General features: G+C 36.6%; 2 protein-coding genes across 2 annotated transcripts; one reads left to right on the forward strand and one right to left on the reverse strand.

Moving 5' to 3' along the window:
- Positions 1 to 7,466: 7,466 nt before the first annotated feature.
- On the reverse strand, positions 7,467 to 12,631 carry LOC105969744 (uncharacterized). Its single transcript, XM_012994517.2, has 11 exons — positions 12,097 to 12,631; positions 11,085 to 11,289; positions 10,762 to 10,852; positions 10,506 to 10,651; positions 10,151 to 10,394; positions 9,947 to 10,051; positions 9,650 to 9,832; positions 9,354 to 9,558; positions 8,490 to 8,973; positions 8,326 to 8,405; positions 7,467 to 7,912 (listed from the first exon to the last, which is right to left on the reverse strand). The coding sequence occupies exons 1-11, from the start codon at positions 12,344 to 12,346 to the stop codon at positions 7,782 to 7,784; spliced, it is 2,124 nt and encodes a 707-aa protein (XP_012849971.1). The 5' UTR covers positions 12,347 to 12,631; the 3' UTR covers positions 7,467 to 7,781.
- Positions 12,632 to 14,935: 2,304 nt separating this feature from the next.
- Positions 14,936 to 16,076, forward strand: LOC105969741 (uncharacterized). Its single transcript, XM_012994513.2, has 2 exons — positions 14,936 to 15,171; positions 15,278 to 16,076. Exons 1-2 carry the CDS (start codon positions 15,054 to 15,056, stop codon positions 15,961 to 15,963), a joined length of 804 nt encoding a protein of 267 aa, XP_012849967.2. The 5' UTR covers positions 14,936 to 15,053; the 3' UTR covers positions 15,964 to 16,076.
- Positions 16,077 to 16,624: the final 548 nt, after the last annotated feature.

The raw sequence follows: 16,624 nt of genomic DNA on the forward strand, positions 1-16,624 counted from the left end.
TGATATTGTCTTCGGATCCACTTCTGAGCACAAGAAAGATGAATTAATCTCTCAAATGTCAAAAGAATTTGAAATGAGTATGGTTGGAGAGCTAACATATTTTCTTGGTTTGTAGGTAAAGCAGATGAATGAAGGAATTTTCATCACACAAAGCAAATGTGCTAAGAATCTGGTAAGTAAATTTGGGTTAGATAATGCGAAGCCTCTAAAAACTCCAATGAGTTCTGCTGAAAAGTTGGGACGAGACTGTGATAGCACATACGTTGATCCCACATTATACATGAGTATGATTGGAAGTTTACTTTATCTTACTGCAAGTAGACCTGACATTTGTTTCAGTGTAGGAGTATGTGCTAGGTACCAATCCAATCCCAAAGAAAGTCACTTAAGTGCAGTCAAGCGCATTATACGATATGTGAATGGAACACTAGAACTAGGGATATGGTACTCAAAAGATACTAACACTTGCCTTGCAGGATACAGTGATGCTGACTGGGCAGGAGATGTGGATGACAGAAAAAGTACTATAGGAGGATGTTTCTACATGGGTAACAACTTAGTATCTTGGTACAGTAAGAAACAAAACTACATCTCTTTTCAACTGCTGAGTCTTACATATAGATGCAGGTAGTTGCTGCACTCAACTTCTTTGGATGCAACATATGTTACATGACTATGGTTTTCATGAAAAACTCATGCATATCTTCTGTGATAATGAAAGTGCTATAAATATCTCAAAAAACCCTGTCCAGCATTCTCGAACCAAACACATAGATCTTCGACACCATTTCATTAGGCAATTAGTTGAGCATAAACGTGTGACTATAGACTATGTGTCCACAGACAATCAACTAGCTGATATTTTCACAAAGCCTCTTGATTTCCTTTGGTTTGATTCTTTGCCTAAAACGCTTGGAATTTGCCATGTGCAAAACTAAGTTTTCTATGATAGTGCAATTAGTGTTTATGTCCGGATTGCACTTGAATTATTAATCGGACATTATATGTGTCACCTGCAAATGTGACATCATTTTTTTTTTGGAATAGTAATGATGGGAGTTTCATTTTGACTAATTGTTGTGTTTTAGTTTTTATGAATTAATTTATTGTTTCCACATTAAGCCATGATAGAAGTGTGCTGCCCCTCTATCGGGAGTGATCAATGTCTATGACCCCATTCATCTCAAAGATCATACCTCGATTGGAAGAATTATGTTACCGCATATACATTCCTGACTTCTATTTAAAATTTATGTGGATTCTTAATAAGATTGCCCTCCTAATTTTTTCTTGAACATCATATCAAAAAAAAAAATTAGTTGGGATGATATTCAAGCATATATTAGCGAAATTCTCCTTGAAGTCCACGACCGAATTGTTGTGCTAATCGCATACGCATTCATAACCCTATTAAAAATACCTAATTTATGGTTTCTTGAGTATGGTTATGGGGTTATAGTTATATCGTGCATCCAAGAGCTTGCTCGGTGGCCTTCTATTGTAATTTTCTTTAAGATCATCAAATTAATCCATGAAAACCAAGCCCTCGACTTTTGATCTTGTCATCTTCTTGAATTTCTTTTCCTTAAAAGATGTGACTTTTTTTTCTTTTAAAAGGTTGTTTTTGATTTTTTTTTAATTTTTTTTTTTCAAATATGGCCATTGTGAATATTTTTGGTTACCTAGTTGTCTCTGGCCACGTGGCTATGGCCATGTCAGCTGCCTCCTCAATTTTCTGATGTTCTGTGTGGAGAATATCTCTTTTGTTATTGGTCATGGATTTTGTGGGATCTTCTTTTGATTTGAAATTATCGGATATTTGAAGAGTCCTCTCTTTTTTGCCTCTTTTCTCGGTTCTTGTGCTTTAAATATCTGCCCTTTCTAGGGTTTCTTCCTCTCACTTCGTTATCAACTCCTCTCTTTCGTCTTCTCTTTTCTACCGCCGTTCTCCTTCTCTTTTCTCTATGTGTTCACTGTTCACTATGGGCAAGAATCGTTCTGCTGAGGGTTCCAAGAAACGACGCCACACCCCCTCTGCGTCGCCTGCTGTGAAGAAGTCCAGAAAATCCACTAAGAAAGTACGCTCCATTGTTGCGGAGGTTCCTCCTGTTCCAGTAGCTACAGATTTGGATCCCAGCTGTACTCCCGTGGCGTCACCATCGCCTAGCCTCAAGACAAGTGATGTGCCTAATCATTATGATGCATGTGTGGCTGATCTTGAAGGTGATAGCCCTTCTGAAACTCCACAAGATGATTTGGATCTGCCCTCAGATCCGGAGACTGCCACCCGCGACGTTGTGTTCCCTGCTCAACTTCGTCGCTCTAATCGAAAACTCGAAGGTCCATCTGTCTCAATTCCCTACTCCGAGTCTGAGGGTCATCACTCCTCTTCTTCTGAACCCATTCCTGAAGATGACCCTCTTCGTTCTGAATCTTCTGATTCGTCTGTGGGCTCTCAACCCTCCGCCGGTAACTGTTTCTCCTCCCTCTTTTATTCTGCCCTTGCTAAAGAAAATTGGGGTGGTATGAGTAAGCGTGTGTGTTCTCCTGAGCGTGTTCTATCTAGGGTTGTTTTACCTCTGTCTGGGATTTTCCGTCTTCTAAAATCCCAAGGTTTGTTAGGTACTATTGTGAGTGCACAACCCTATGAACGATCTGTTATTGTTAAAATTTTATGTCAATCTCTCTGATCATTTTTTCTGTTGTGGGGTCTCGTGGGTATGGAAAGGTGTTTGTGAGGGGTTCTTTCTATTCTGTAACTCCTTCCTTGATAAATGACTTTTATAAATGTCCAAATGATGTGTCTTCCAAACCCTCTGTTTCAAAAGACACTCACAACCAAAGTGTTGAAAAAATGGCCTGGTCCGAAATCTGCTTTCCATGTTTCTAAGCTGACTCAGTTGTATTCGGTCCTGTTTAAAATAGGCACTTCCAATTGGTTTCCTACTACCCACAATGCCACTCTCAATCCCACCCAAGCTTAATTTTTATGGTGCATCACTCATGACCATAAATTCAATATCTGTTCTCTGGCTTTAGCTATTAAAGCAGAGATTTATTTTTAATTTGCATTCTATTAGTCTTTCATCTTGAACTATCTGCTATTACTTTTGGTCTGTAATATATAGTATTTTTCCTTTTTGCATCTTAGACTTTTTGATTGGTTATATCCTTATATGCATTGATAACTATTTTTGAGTTAAATTTTTGTGTTGCAGTGATGTACTATCACTCGCTTATTTGTTTCACTGATGTGATGCTAACACTTCTTACTGCAGGAAATTTTTATGTTTCTACAATTCTGTGTAGCAACTTCTATTGTGCTAACAGTATGTGATGCAGGGGGAGTCAATTTTTTTCTTCAGATAGTTTAGTCTTGCCTGCAGGGGGAGTTCTTGTTAAACATGGATTATGACCAAATCTATGCCAAAAGGGGAGATTGTTGGCGCCAGATTTTTACCGATAAAGAAATCCGTCACACTTGGGAAGTAAAGATTGGCAAAGATTTGTTACCATGTTTATTTTGGAAATTTAGAGTCCTACATTTGTAATACTTTAGGACTTAGATTTATTTCATTGTACTCTACTCTAGTTAGGAATCTTTTATAGTTATCTAGATCAGAATTAGATATTGATTAGAATTCTGTTTCCTAGCTATTCGATTCCTTTGTAAGGTAGGTCTTTGGAGGCCGGCTTCACGTCTATATAAGGCTCATCCCCTCACAAAGACCGTGACACTTTTTTGGGAGAAGAATTACTCCATAGCTTTGAAGAATCGCTGAAACGTTCTGCTGAACAGAACTGTGCCATCGTTGCATGTATCAACATATACAGATCTGTTGTATAGATCTCAAGGGAGATCAACCGCGTTACTGAAGGGAATTCAGGCCTGAAGGGAGTTCTAGGCACGCGGTGTGGAGCTGCTGTTGGAAGATACACTGAGTTCGAGTTGTGTACAAGAAGGGCATATTACATAAATAGGGAATCTTTAGTGTTTTTATTAAGTCCTATTAATGTACACTATAAATCTGAACCACTGAAATCGTGTTTGCAGGTCCACGTGGATGTAGGGCATAATTGTGTCTGAACCACATTAATTCTGGTGTTCTGTTTATTTGCTTTAGTAGAATATATATGTGTTAACACAAGAATTACAGTTGTAACTAAAACATTGTTTCGACTAATCAAACTGTTACAACTAGGACTTATTGAATTTATAGGCATATAAATCTACAGAATGAACTAGGTGAGGAATACACAAATTTTATTCCAAAATTAAAAGTTAAAAAAAAAAAAAAAAAAAAGAACAAAGTTTGAATGAACTAGGTGAGGAATATACTCATCAACTTACCTATGCCAAGCGTATGCTAGACATGGCCATGGGGCGAGTCGTGTGCTTTGAATGGGATTCGGACTCAGGTTCTCTTACACATGAATGTCAATCCAAACCAGTGAAACAAGACAAATATTTGTGAACTTACTTGCAAGAAATAAATATAACATAAACAAACAGTGTAAAATGATTATAATAAATAATGTTAAATGGATTATTAATATCATCTATATATAATATAAAAAGAGGATTTATGCCCTATATGAATGACATGTGGCAAATGTCTATGCCATTCATCAAAATTGCTTAGTTGGAGTTTAATTGATGAGGTGGATTTCTCAATTGATTAGTTGTCATTTTTAATTTGGTATGTATTTAAATTATTTCCTATTTAACATTTGTACACTCGTTTAAACATTTACCACATGTTTATATATTATTTACAAATTTAATATAATATAAATTCGAAAAATTATCTTATTTATAGTTTCATATATCAAAATATATTTATTGGTAGTCTTTTTAAAAAAAATCAGTATACTCAATTTTTTATACGAATATTTAAATAATTTTCAGATTAAAATATTTTTTTAATATTCAAATATCAAAATAAAGGAATATAATTGTTTTTTTTTTAATTTTCAATATTTTGAAATATTCGAATATCCATTCAATAAAAAAAATTAAAAAAAATATATTTTATTTTTTATATTGTACTATTTAATAAATATACAATAATTTTGTTATAATTTGAAATTGTGTATTTCTGTTATACGTTCAATCAATTATACTGGATTACTTTGTAAAAAAAAAAATTTTTTAATTTTATTAATCGGGACCATATGCTCCTCCATGTTGCCGAGGGTCGATAACCCAAATCTGCCGAGAATAAAGAGCCACGCGGGAAGTATCTTGCTTGTAATATTCGAGATAGAAGAAGCTCGGGTTCCGTCATGATTCTCCAAGCTTGTTTAGCAAGCATGGCCAAGTTAAAGCACCTCATATCTCTAAACCCTAGACCGCCAAGATCCTTCGACTTGCACAACTTTTTCCATGCAATCCATGACATTTGACGCTTCGATCCATTTGCCCACCAGTATGCTTGGATTGCCGACTCAATCTCCCGGAGAAGACCTGATGGGAGCAAAAAACAACCCATCATATAAGCAGGGATGGCCTGGAGAACCGCCTTAATGAGAACCTCTTTCCCCGCTTTCGAGAGGTATTTTTCACCCCACCCATTAATCCTTTCCCAAAAATGTTCTCGAAGAAAGCTAAAGATTTCCCACCTCGTCTTGCCCAACGCTGCCGGCATGCCCAAGTACTTCTCATGCTTATCGACCACCTCAAATCCTAAAGTTCTCTGAATTGCTTCCCGTGTAGCCGGTGGTGTTGATGGGCTAAATGATATTTTAGACTTCTCATGATTAATCTCTTGTCCCGATATATGCGCATATTTGTTTAAGATCTCCCTCAGAAGAGTTGAGTCTCGGCAGCTCTACAAAATATAAGAATATCGTCGGCGAAGCATAAATTAGATACCATTGGGGCCGATGGCGCTATTTGAATACCACCTATACCACCACCACTACTCGCCCTTTGTAACATTGCAATTAGCGCCTCCGGAGAGCAAATCTAGAGATAAGGTGATAGAGGGTCGCCTTGCCTAAGGCCTCTCTGAGGTTGTAAAGCCCCAAACTGCCAACCATTGAACAAAAACTCATATGAGACAGTGGAAACACACACCATAATTAGTTCTACCAGAGAAATGGGTAACCCTAAACGACGTAAAACTTTCTTCAAAAAATGTCATTCAATCCGATCGTAAGCTTTACTAATGTCAAGTTTGATAGCTATATAGTGAGTTTTGCCTCTAGTCCTAGATTTAATGTAGTGATTAATCTCATATGCAACTAGGACATTATCAGTAATAAGCCGTTTCAGGACGAAAGCGGATTGAGTAGGGGAAATCAGATCGTCTAAGAAGGGTTAAAGCCGATTAGCAATAGTTTTAGAGCCAAATTTGTATATGACATTACACAAGCTAATAGGGCGAAATTCAGTCATTTTCTCAGGGTTTTTTTACTTTAGGAATAAGCACGATATATGTGGAATTAAGAGTAGGTGGGAGATTCTTATTATTGAGGAAATCGAGCACACAAGAAATAATATTATAACCTAAAATGTGCCAATATTTGGTGTAGAATAAAACAGGCAAACCATCGGGACCCGGAGATTTAAGGGGAGCCATCTGGGAGATGGCTCGAGTTACCTCCTCCGAAGTGAAAGGGTTGGAAAGGGTATGGTAGGCCTCCGCGGAAACTCTCCCTCCTAAGTGCTCCAATTAATCTCTTCGGCTCTTGGATTTGTGGTTGCAAAAATCCGCTCGAAATATTCTGACACGACCATCTCAATATCCTCCATTTTGTCTTTCCACACCCCTTATTGTCTCTAATACGATGGACATAATTGCGTTTATTACGGTTAGTAGCTTTGGCATGGAAGAATTTGGTATTCTTGTCTCCCTCTCGAATCCACTGCACTCTACTGCGTTGACGCCAATAGACATCGTTATCCGCGTACAATCTTTCAAGTTCAACTTTCAAATTTTTAATCTCACCCATTACAGCCTCGGTTTGGACTAATTACGGGGATCATGGAGTTTTTGTTGAACGTATTTGATTCGCTGTCTCGGAAGCTGAACTGATTTTTTTACTCCAACGTCTCAAGGCTACTTGGCAATCGGCATTCTTACTAAGTAACTCCTCTATCGTATTTGAGTAACCAGGATCATCCCATCTTTGTCGGATAATCTCCTCACATTCGGTCTTTTGAAACCACATAGCTTCAAAGCGAAAGGGACGCTTCAACTTGTATCTGACAGGTGGAGGGTTCTCATTAATCGAGAGGAGAATGGGTGCGTGGTTAGACCCTTGTTGATTAAGACGATTCACTCGGGAATGGGGAAAAAGACTGCGCCACTCGCCATTAGCACATACTCTATCCAAACGACAACGAACCGTGTAAGGAGATATTCGGTTGTTGGACCAAGTGAACGGATGGCCCTCATAACCTAAATCGGATAAATTGCAAAATTCCAAAGCAAGACGGAAGGCTTCGATTTTACATGGGGTTTTTATAACTCAAATTTCCATAAAATAGTTAATTCGGTAACAAATTATGAATGTCACTAATAAATTAACTAAACATGTGCAAAGTAGGTGTACAAAGGGATTCCCTTATGGTGTAACCGAAGAAGTAAACTAAACTAGAAACTAAGATCATTGTGAAAAAACTTATGAGCTCAAAAAATTAACCAAGAAACCAAATTTGAAATATATAGAAAAAAATTAAAAATTATAAAATTATGAACCATTTGGCCAAAAAATAAATTATTACTTGAGAAGATGGTTGTGCAGTTTCCTTTGTTAAAGTTGAACGAAACCTGCTATAGTGTCTGCAGCTGGACTTGTCGTCGTCCTCTTTGCGTCGGGCTATTCTGAAAACGGTTTAACAGAAAAGAGCAAAACCAGCTTGGCCAAACAGATGCTTGTGATCTTGACAACTTCCTCCTTTTAACTATTATTTCATTTTTCGTTTTTATTTTTTTTGGTTTTTGGGAAAGAAGATCAGAAGACACAAAGTAAACAAAAAATCAAAACATTTTAAAATGAAAAGTTAAAAAAAGAGGAAAAAACAAGAACTTTATCATGACTTGTATGTTATATCTAATGCAGTAATAAAAAACAATCCCCACTCCCCAGAAACCGGAATGTTGATTGAGTTAATTTAATCCCATTCTTTCGTTTAATCGAATTTCGTGCGCTGCTCATAATATGTAGGAGTGTATATATATATATATATATATATATATATATATATATATATATATGTATATATATACATCAAGTGAATTTCTAGGTTTATCTAATTAATGACTATTCTATCCCTCAACCACCAACTGCATAACTTCTCAAGCTAGAACACTATACCTTGAAAGTACAAACCCGCAAACAGAAAAATCACGACGAAAGCTATATACGGTCTCCCGTCAATGCCAGCTGATACAGACCTGTGTAGGAAGCAAAACAAACCTCATGAGAAATGCCGTAATATTATTTATTATTCTACACGAAAGTGTTTTTATTTTTTGTACCTTGCAACCATTGTCTTGGTTGTAAGTCCAAATCCAAACGGGAAAAGCGGATCGTAATGCGAATCACCAACATTCATCGGGAGTTGATCTACACTTCTAAACCAAGTCCTCGGAAGTTTACCTGTGAATCCGTAATCACCAAAGAGAACATCAGTCACACCTTGACCTTCGGTACCAGGTAACCAGGCTGCAACAAGAGCATCGATTACCGACATATACGGTTCAATCACAATCGGTCGCCCGGAAATTACGACGACGACACATTTGAAGGACCCGCAGACGTTGTTGATGACATCAGGTCCGGGATCGGCCATTGTCAGAGTTTGACTGTCGCCTACTGTCTCTGTGTAAGGATGCTCCCCGACAGCTACGATAGCGTAATCGAAGTGGTTCGATTTCAGATATTGAGTGTCGGGGTTCTCGCTGTATATAACTTCGGTTTTCTTATCAACTGATGACTTAATAGCATCGAGAATTGTTGTTCCTGTATTGAAATGAAATACAGCTCACCTTTGAAATAATGCTCAAAGAGCAGGGACAAAAACTAATTTTAGTAGGATTACTAAAAGTGAAGTGAATTTACAAATCATATGAAATGACAAGTATAAGCGATATAATCGGAAAGGTTTTGGGTTTTGGTTTCGAATTTTGGGTTTTTCGGGTTTTTGGGTTTTCGGGTTTTCGGGCGCCTAAGTAAGCCAATAGTAATTTGATAGACAATCAAATTTGAACTTAAAAAAAAAAAAAAAAAAAGGTGCGAAGATAAAATTCATAAAATCTTCTCATCGACTGTTCGATTTGAATTAACAAGTGCATTACTTTTATAGTAACTAACTAAATAAAGAAAAACAGAGAAGAACGTACCACTTGTCTCATTATTTCCCCTAAATCCCTGCCAAGCTATTGTCCAACCACCACATTGATAACCCAAATTGTCGGCATGACTACCCGCAACTAGAATCTTCGAGGCTTTTTTGGGCAAAGGTAGTAACGGTTCACTTTCACGTTTTCCGTTTTTTAGTAGAACAAGTGATTTACGTACAGCCTCTCTAGCAATATTCCTGTGTGCCTGTAAATGTTTCAAGAAAATATCTCAGATCATTTTGTTTGAAGTCTTTAAATTTTTTTTTTTTTTACGAGAATGAAAATTGTTGACTTACCTGGCTTCCAATCTCGTTGACCAAGCTAAGATCAGCCATAGGATTTTCGAAAAGACCCAAGTTGAACTTGATCAGCAAAATCCTCTCAACAGCATCATCGATACGGTCCATTGAAATAAACTTGTTCTTGACCAGATAAGTGAGGTCATTAACGAACTCGGTGACATTGTACGGAAGCATAATCTGTTATTAAAAAAAAAAAAAAAAATATCCACCTGAGATAACTTTCAACGAATGAAAGCATAATTTGTTATGGAAGATTCTCTGCAAAAAAAAAAATAATAATAAATACAAAACCATGTCGATTCCGGCTTGAACACCAGCTAGAACAGAGTACGTATAGTTGGCGTGTGGCGGAGAGGTGATTCGGTCAAGGCCCGCCCAGTCAGATATGACAAAACCCTGACATTTTTCATCCAACCGATAATAAGATTAAATCAATAATCGTTAAAAGTTATTTGAAGGCAACAACAAGAATATAAAACTCGTTTCTTGAAATACCTTGAATTTTAGTGTACCCTTTAGAAAACCGGTGATCATTTCACGGTTTTCATGCATCTTTTTACCGTTCCAACTGGAGTAAGAAACCATGACAGTCGAGACACCCTTAATAATCGAGTCATAGTAAGCAGGCATGTGAATGCTGAGCAAACCGTGCACGTCTGTCAATGTGTTGTTTTCATTAATGCCCCTCGTCGTTCCTCCATCACCAACAAAGTGCTTTGCACAAGCTGCTACCTTGTTCCTAAGATAAATACAAGTGACGTGCGAAAATTTATTTCGGAGAATAATTCAAGTAATGTACATTCTCTAAATTGCACATGCATGTAATTTGATATCATATATACGTACGTACTTTCCGATGACGTAAGGAACACCCTTGCGCGAACCACTTGGAATATCGCCTTGTAACCCAAGTATAATATCCGTCATTTCTTGGACGACCTTTGGATCCTCGCTGTAACTTTCATAGCATCGGCCCCACCTAGGATCTCTGCATACCTACATCAAATCAAAACTAACATACTGCTAAAAACTTCTTTGAGGTGCAAACAAGTCGTGGGTTTTTAACCGATAATCCCGATAGTAAGGTGTATCTTATTGTAACTTACAGCAATACAAGGAGCAAATGCATATTGAATTCCAGTTGCTCTAACTTCGATCGCAGTTGCATCACCAATCCTTCGCACAAGCTCAGGGTCCCTGTACCATTAATATTTCTAATTATATGGAAAATCGAACTTTTGAGCCAAAAATTGTGACGACATTTTTTTTTTGCGGAAAAAAAAAATTTGGGCCGAAAGAAATTTGGTGTTTAGGAAATATGGGTTGTGTAGAAGTATCGTAAGACCAACAAAGTGGAAGTAAAGTCGAACAAAGAAAGACTTGTGTTATGTGACAATAAGCTCGTAAAAGAAAAAGCAGGCAGTTTTACCTAGTGGCTCCAAGGCCAATGTTGTGTGGGAAAATGGTGGCGTTATATACATTATTGTGTCCGTGAACGGCATCTATTCCGTAAATCATAGGAATACCAAGACGTGTGGATAAACACCCCTTTTGGAAATCATTCACCATGTTCACCCAATCTGCAGCACTGGCTCGTGGCCGCGGCGTGCTCCCACCGCCACTTAATAAGCTGCCTGTAAGTAATTCATCAGAAAAAAAAGAAAAGAAGAGATTATCTTTCAACAATTAAACAAGGATACGTCATCTTTCTACTGAGCGAAAGTGATTGTGCATTACGTGTTCACAATCCACGTAAAACCAGGCCTTTGTAAGCTAAAAACACACTAACTCACAATAACAAGCTCCTCCATAGCAAATTCGAACAACATTTTTGAGCAGACTTATACAATGGGATATCAAATCCTTAGTTCTCATTTAATATATATATTTTTGGAGTGATTGTGGTGGATTACGAATCCTCGAATCCAAAAACGCACACTTATAATCCTAAAACTCCCTTTCCTTCCTAAGAAGGACAGTAACTTCTTTCTTCGTTTTTTTTCCCAAAAAGGGAAACTTATAACCATGAAAACATTCTACATGCCCGAAAAATGGTATAACCTTTAAAAAGCAATACGGAATGCCCGATGCTGTAACTCAAAAACTGTAAACCGAGTCATCAATCACAGTTCCAAAATCACAATACATCTAGCATTTCCTTTATAATTGTGCCTTTGTAACCAGAATCAAACTCTTTATTATAATTATTATTAAAAACAATTTGATTCCAAATTTAACAGCGTCTCAATTTTAAATTCAAGTAAAGTACAAGCTTATTACTTATTCAGGAATGGCGGTCCCCCATCAATAATGGAGAATTACACACACACACACACACACACACACACACACACACACACACACACACACACATACTGATAATGAAATTTGAGTTGAAATCAAAAGCCCCATATCAAAAAAAAAAAAAAAAAAATGATTACCGATAAAGGATTTGGTCATTAAATGAGGAGTAGCAGCAATCCTATCAATCTGAATCATCTGACCAATCTTTTCCTGTAGAGTCATTCTACCAATAAGATCTTTGACCCTAACACCAACCGGCTGCTTGGGGTCCTTGTACTTTGCAATATTCTCATTTCCGGTCCCCAATATTGCACCTCCGAAACACCACAGCATTACCACCATAACCCACACCCACTGGATCCGAACCCTTCCAACGAACCTCTTCATAGCTCAATGATTTTCGTTTTAATGGCAAAAATGGAGATTATTGAAGTAGCAGTGGTAGTTAGTTTGTGTGTTTTAGTGGTGGGGGTGGAATATGTGGGGAAGCGAGAGTGGGAGATTCCGCGAGAACGTGGTTGGATGGTCCTTTCCTTCAATTCACACTGACATCCGCATTTAATGCAAATAAGATTCGTTTACTTGTCAAATTTAAATATTTAGTTAGGGCGGTTTAATTACCAATGAACATGATAATTAAGATATGGTTATGCATCTCTACTCTTGTTAATTGGTGCGACCGAGTTTGACCCGCCTTAAAGGTTTGACTGTCTTAAACCACCTCATTGGTAAAAAATCGATTTTTCAAACATTTACAATAAAATCGTAAAATTTTGGGACCGCCTCCACCTCCGAGACCGATTAATCGGCCACCTCGGCCGATTTTTAGAACACTGGTATATAGACATAAATACCCTCAATTAATAAGAAAACAAACCTCATATATCACTCTCTCTCTCTCCAATCTCACATTTCGCTCACCGTATATTTGATCATTCATCTCTCTCTCTCTCTCTCTCTTCTCTTCTTCTTCTTCTTCTTCTTCTTCTTCACAAACCCACCAAGAACCCTAAACACCAAACACGATCAAATAATCACCAAACATTCATACTGGAGTCGGAAAACATGGAGATCGTGGTTTATGAGGGTGGAAAACGTAATAAGATATGTATTTAACCGTTTATTTTAGCTTTGTCGTTTTTTTTTTTTTTTTTTGTGAAAAAAAAAAATCACCAATACCAAAAATCGGTGTCCACGGTCCGTTTTAAAAAAAAATAATCGGTATTCACGTGCCAATTTTACAAACAAAATCGGTGTTGGTTTGAATATGCCGACTTTGTCAAAAAAAAATCGTCGCGTACACACAGTTTTCCCAACTCCGATTTCAATATCAAAGTTTAATCTAAATCGACCAAACCATTGCAATCCAACAAGAAATAAGCATCGATTAATGTTCACCACGTATATTTATCAAGGAATCAATGCTCGTTTTCAAGGAATCAATGCTCGATTAATGTTTCGAATTTACCGACAAAAAGTTTAGTATAAAAAGTGGTGTGTTGGTGGTGTGCAAGTGGGTGGGTTGTATGTCGGCGCCGGTGCGGTGGCAATCGTGCGGCGGCGGTCGTGTAGCGAGGACGGGTCGGACATTTTGTTTTTTGTTTTTTTTTTTTTTGTTTTTTTTTTTTTTTTGTTTTTTTGAACAAATTAAATATAAGAATATAGAGTTTGTGTTTGATTTTGGTAGTATTTGTGGATGAGGGCATATTTGTCCTCTATGGTCTTGATATAAGAAAATTAGATAAATTTATAGGCTTGAACTAAAGAACCATTTTTTTTGTGTTTGAACAAAGAAAAAAATGGGCTTGCTGCTTGCATATATCCGCCGTCTTAATTAATATAAACACTATTGTTTTTGTGTACAATAATATTAATGGCCCCTCATAAATTATTTAATGCATTCAGCCCCTCGAACTTAAAATGTTGTCTCCGTCAACTCCCTCCAATTTAAAATTTTAGCTCCGTCACTGAATGGACATACAACTCTAACAAACGAGATATGTGCGTATGAATTTAGATGTACAACCAGTGCGGATCTGGCTATGGTCTAGGGTGTGCAGCTGCACACCCTTGATTTCAACCAAATTGTTATGTTATACATAAGTCAACAGAAAGGCTATTGGTTGAGGTGATAAAGCTCTCTTCCTCACATATTAATAGGGCCCGAGTTTGATACCTGGCCCTCTCAAATAATACTATTTTTTTTTTCAAACTAAAATTTGCAAATCGTAAATTTTTGGCCCACTAATTTTATAAAGTGATATTTAAATTTTTTTATTCTACAATTTCAAACACCCTCGACAAAAATCCTGGATTCGCCACTGTGTATAACCTTCTATATTTTGTTGGAAAAAGTAGAATTTAAAGAACTATATTTTTCTACGATAAAAAATCACTCTATTCTCTGCAGATAAGCGTAAGAGTATAACATATAATTCAGTGTTAAGATATTTTGCTTTTTAGTTTTAATTCAGGAAAAAAAATAGATATTGCACTTTTTTTTATTTATAGTTTGTGCCCATGTTTCAGAGGTAAATGTAAGTTCAACAAACAAGAACATTTTTATAATTTTGATATATTTGAGAATTGAGGGATTACTTGTAATTCAAAGTTTGTATTTATTCTTTTTATTGGGGGGGAGTTTAGATAAATATATATATATATATATATATATATATATATATATATATATATATATATATATATATATATATATATATATATATATATATATATATATATATATATTATTTTTTTTTTTAAGGTATCTCAAGAGGAGGTATTTGTGATTTATGTACAACAAATTAGAGATATTTAAGAAGCATTTGGTAAAACACACTTCCATCCAAATGGGAAAAATAATATGATAAAAATGGTGATGGCGTACAGTATAGGGCAAACAAAGAACTTAAATATGATTGATTGATTTAGGTCATCTCCAAAACAACGAGACTTGGAATAGTTTCATTCATAAGAAAAGAAAACACACATACACACCTAGTATATTTATATGTGCACACAAACACAATTTATTGATATTATTACTACTTTGCATTGATCAATATTCATATAAACAATACAAAAAATACAAAAAATGGCGACGAAGCCAAGAGTTGGTGGTGTTTTGGCAGTGTTTGAAGAATTCAACCCCATTTCAGAATGGAAACAAGATGATATTCTTCACTCTCTTAATCTCATTATTAATCTTCCTGGTAATCATTATCTAATTTATTATTATATATCTTCTTTAACTTTAATAATGCCAATTATGATGCCTTGTTACATACTGTAATTGCATTTTTTTTCCGTAAAAATCAGGTTTCACAAAGGACCAAATCAGAGTGTCAACACAAGGCCGGAATACCATTCGGGTTGCCGGAGAACGCTTTGTAGCCGGCAACAAATGGATCCGTTTCACCCAAGATTTTCAAGCCCCCCAAAACACCGAAATGGACACTATTCGTGCCAAATTACAAGGTGGCATCCTCAATATCACCGTCCCCCAAAAAACAAAGACGCCCGTTCTTACCGAAAAATCCCAGGACCCTCCTCCGAAAACTACTATCGACACTCCAAAAACTACTGCCGACACCCCTCCAAACAAAGCAGCCCCCCCACCATTTGAAGACAAAATCTCAGCAACTCAAAAAACATCAAAAGATGATGTTCCACAATTGTCCAAAGAAAAAGTAGAGCACGCATCACTTGTAGATAAAGACGACCATGTAATAAACAAGACCGACGAAAGTAGTAAAGAATTACCTTCGGCAGCCCACCGTGAAGCAGAGGAGGAAAACGGTACAGCGTCGAAAGGGAAAAAAGTAATCGAATCTGATAATTATGGAGCTTTCACAATAGGGAGATACAAGAAAGCGGTGAAAGGGATTACGCAGCTCAGTGAAGAAAGGCAGCTGCTGGTGAATGTGGGGGTGGCTGTGCTCGTCATTGTCTCCGTCAGCGCTTATGTCACCTACAAGTTTGCTTCACGAAAAGATAAAAACTAACTTGTTCTCTAAGAATACACAATACACGTGTATGTATGTATAACTCCCAATTGCATATGATGAATAAATGGCACAGTTTATGAATTTAGACGAATAAAACGAATTTCGTTTCATCAGTTTGCCTGGTTCCATACGCAACAAAAAAGCTAGATAATTCAGGCATAGTACAAATGGTGGATCGATCAACTCAACTAAAATGCAAGTAAATCATCATAAATAAAAACCATTACTACACACTGTCATTTCGGAAACGAAACCAAAAATAACATCAGCCATTTCCAAACACTCACCAAAACACATTCGATTCTACGAAAATTTCAAGACACAAAAACCGAAACATGCATTTTTCCGTATTATCCCTCAAAAACAACTAAAAAGTTGAAAAAACGAAACTGTATACACAATCTTACGATTTTAATGGGACATTAAAATTAAACAAACAGAAAAAAGGAAAAGGCAAAAACAAATTGTTATTCTAATAGAAGGGAGGGGGGATGCTGCAAAATATTTATTTTCACCATCAAAATCTTAGTATGCAGTTTCACCAGAATCAACATAATATTGCAGTAGTTAATGTACATGCGCGCACATAAATGAAGACTGAAATATATTCACGTGACAAAGATAACTTCTAGGATGATTCTCATACATATAAATCCCA

The sequence above is a fragment of the Erythranthe guttata genome, chromosome 2 (assembly GCF_056151865.1).
Source record: "Erythranthe guttata isolate IM_541 chromosome 2, IM_541, whole genome shotgun sequence".
Lineage (NCBI taxonomy): Eukaryota > Viridiplantae > Streptophyta > Magnoliopsida > Lamiales > Phrymaceae > Erythranthe > Erythranthe guttata.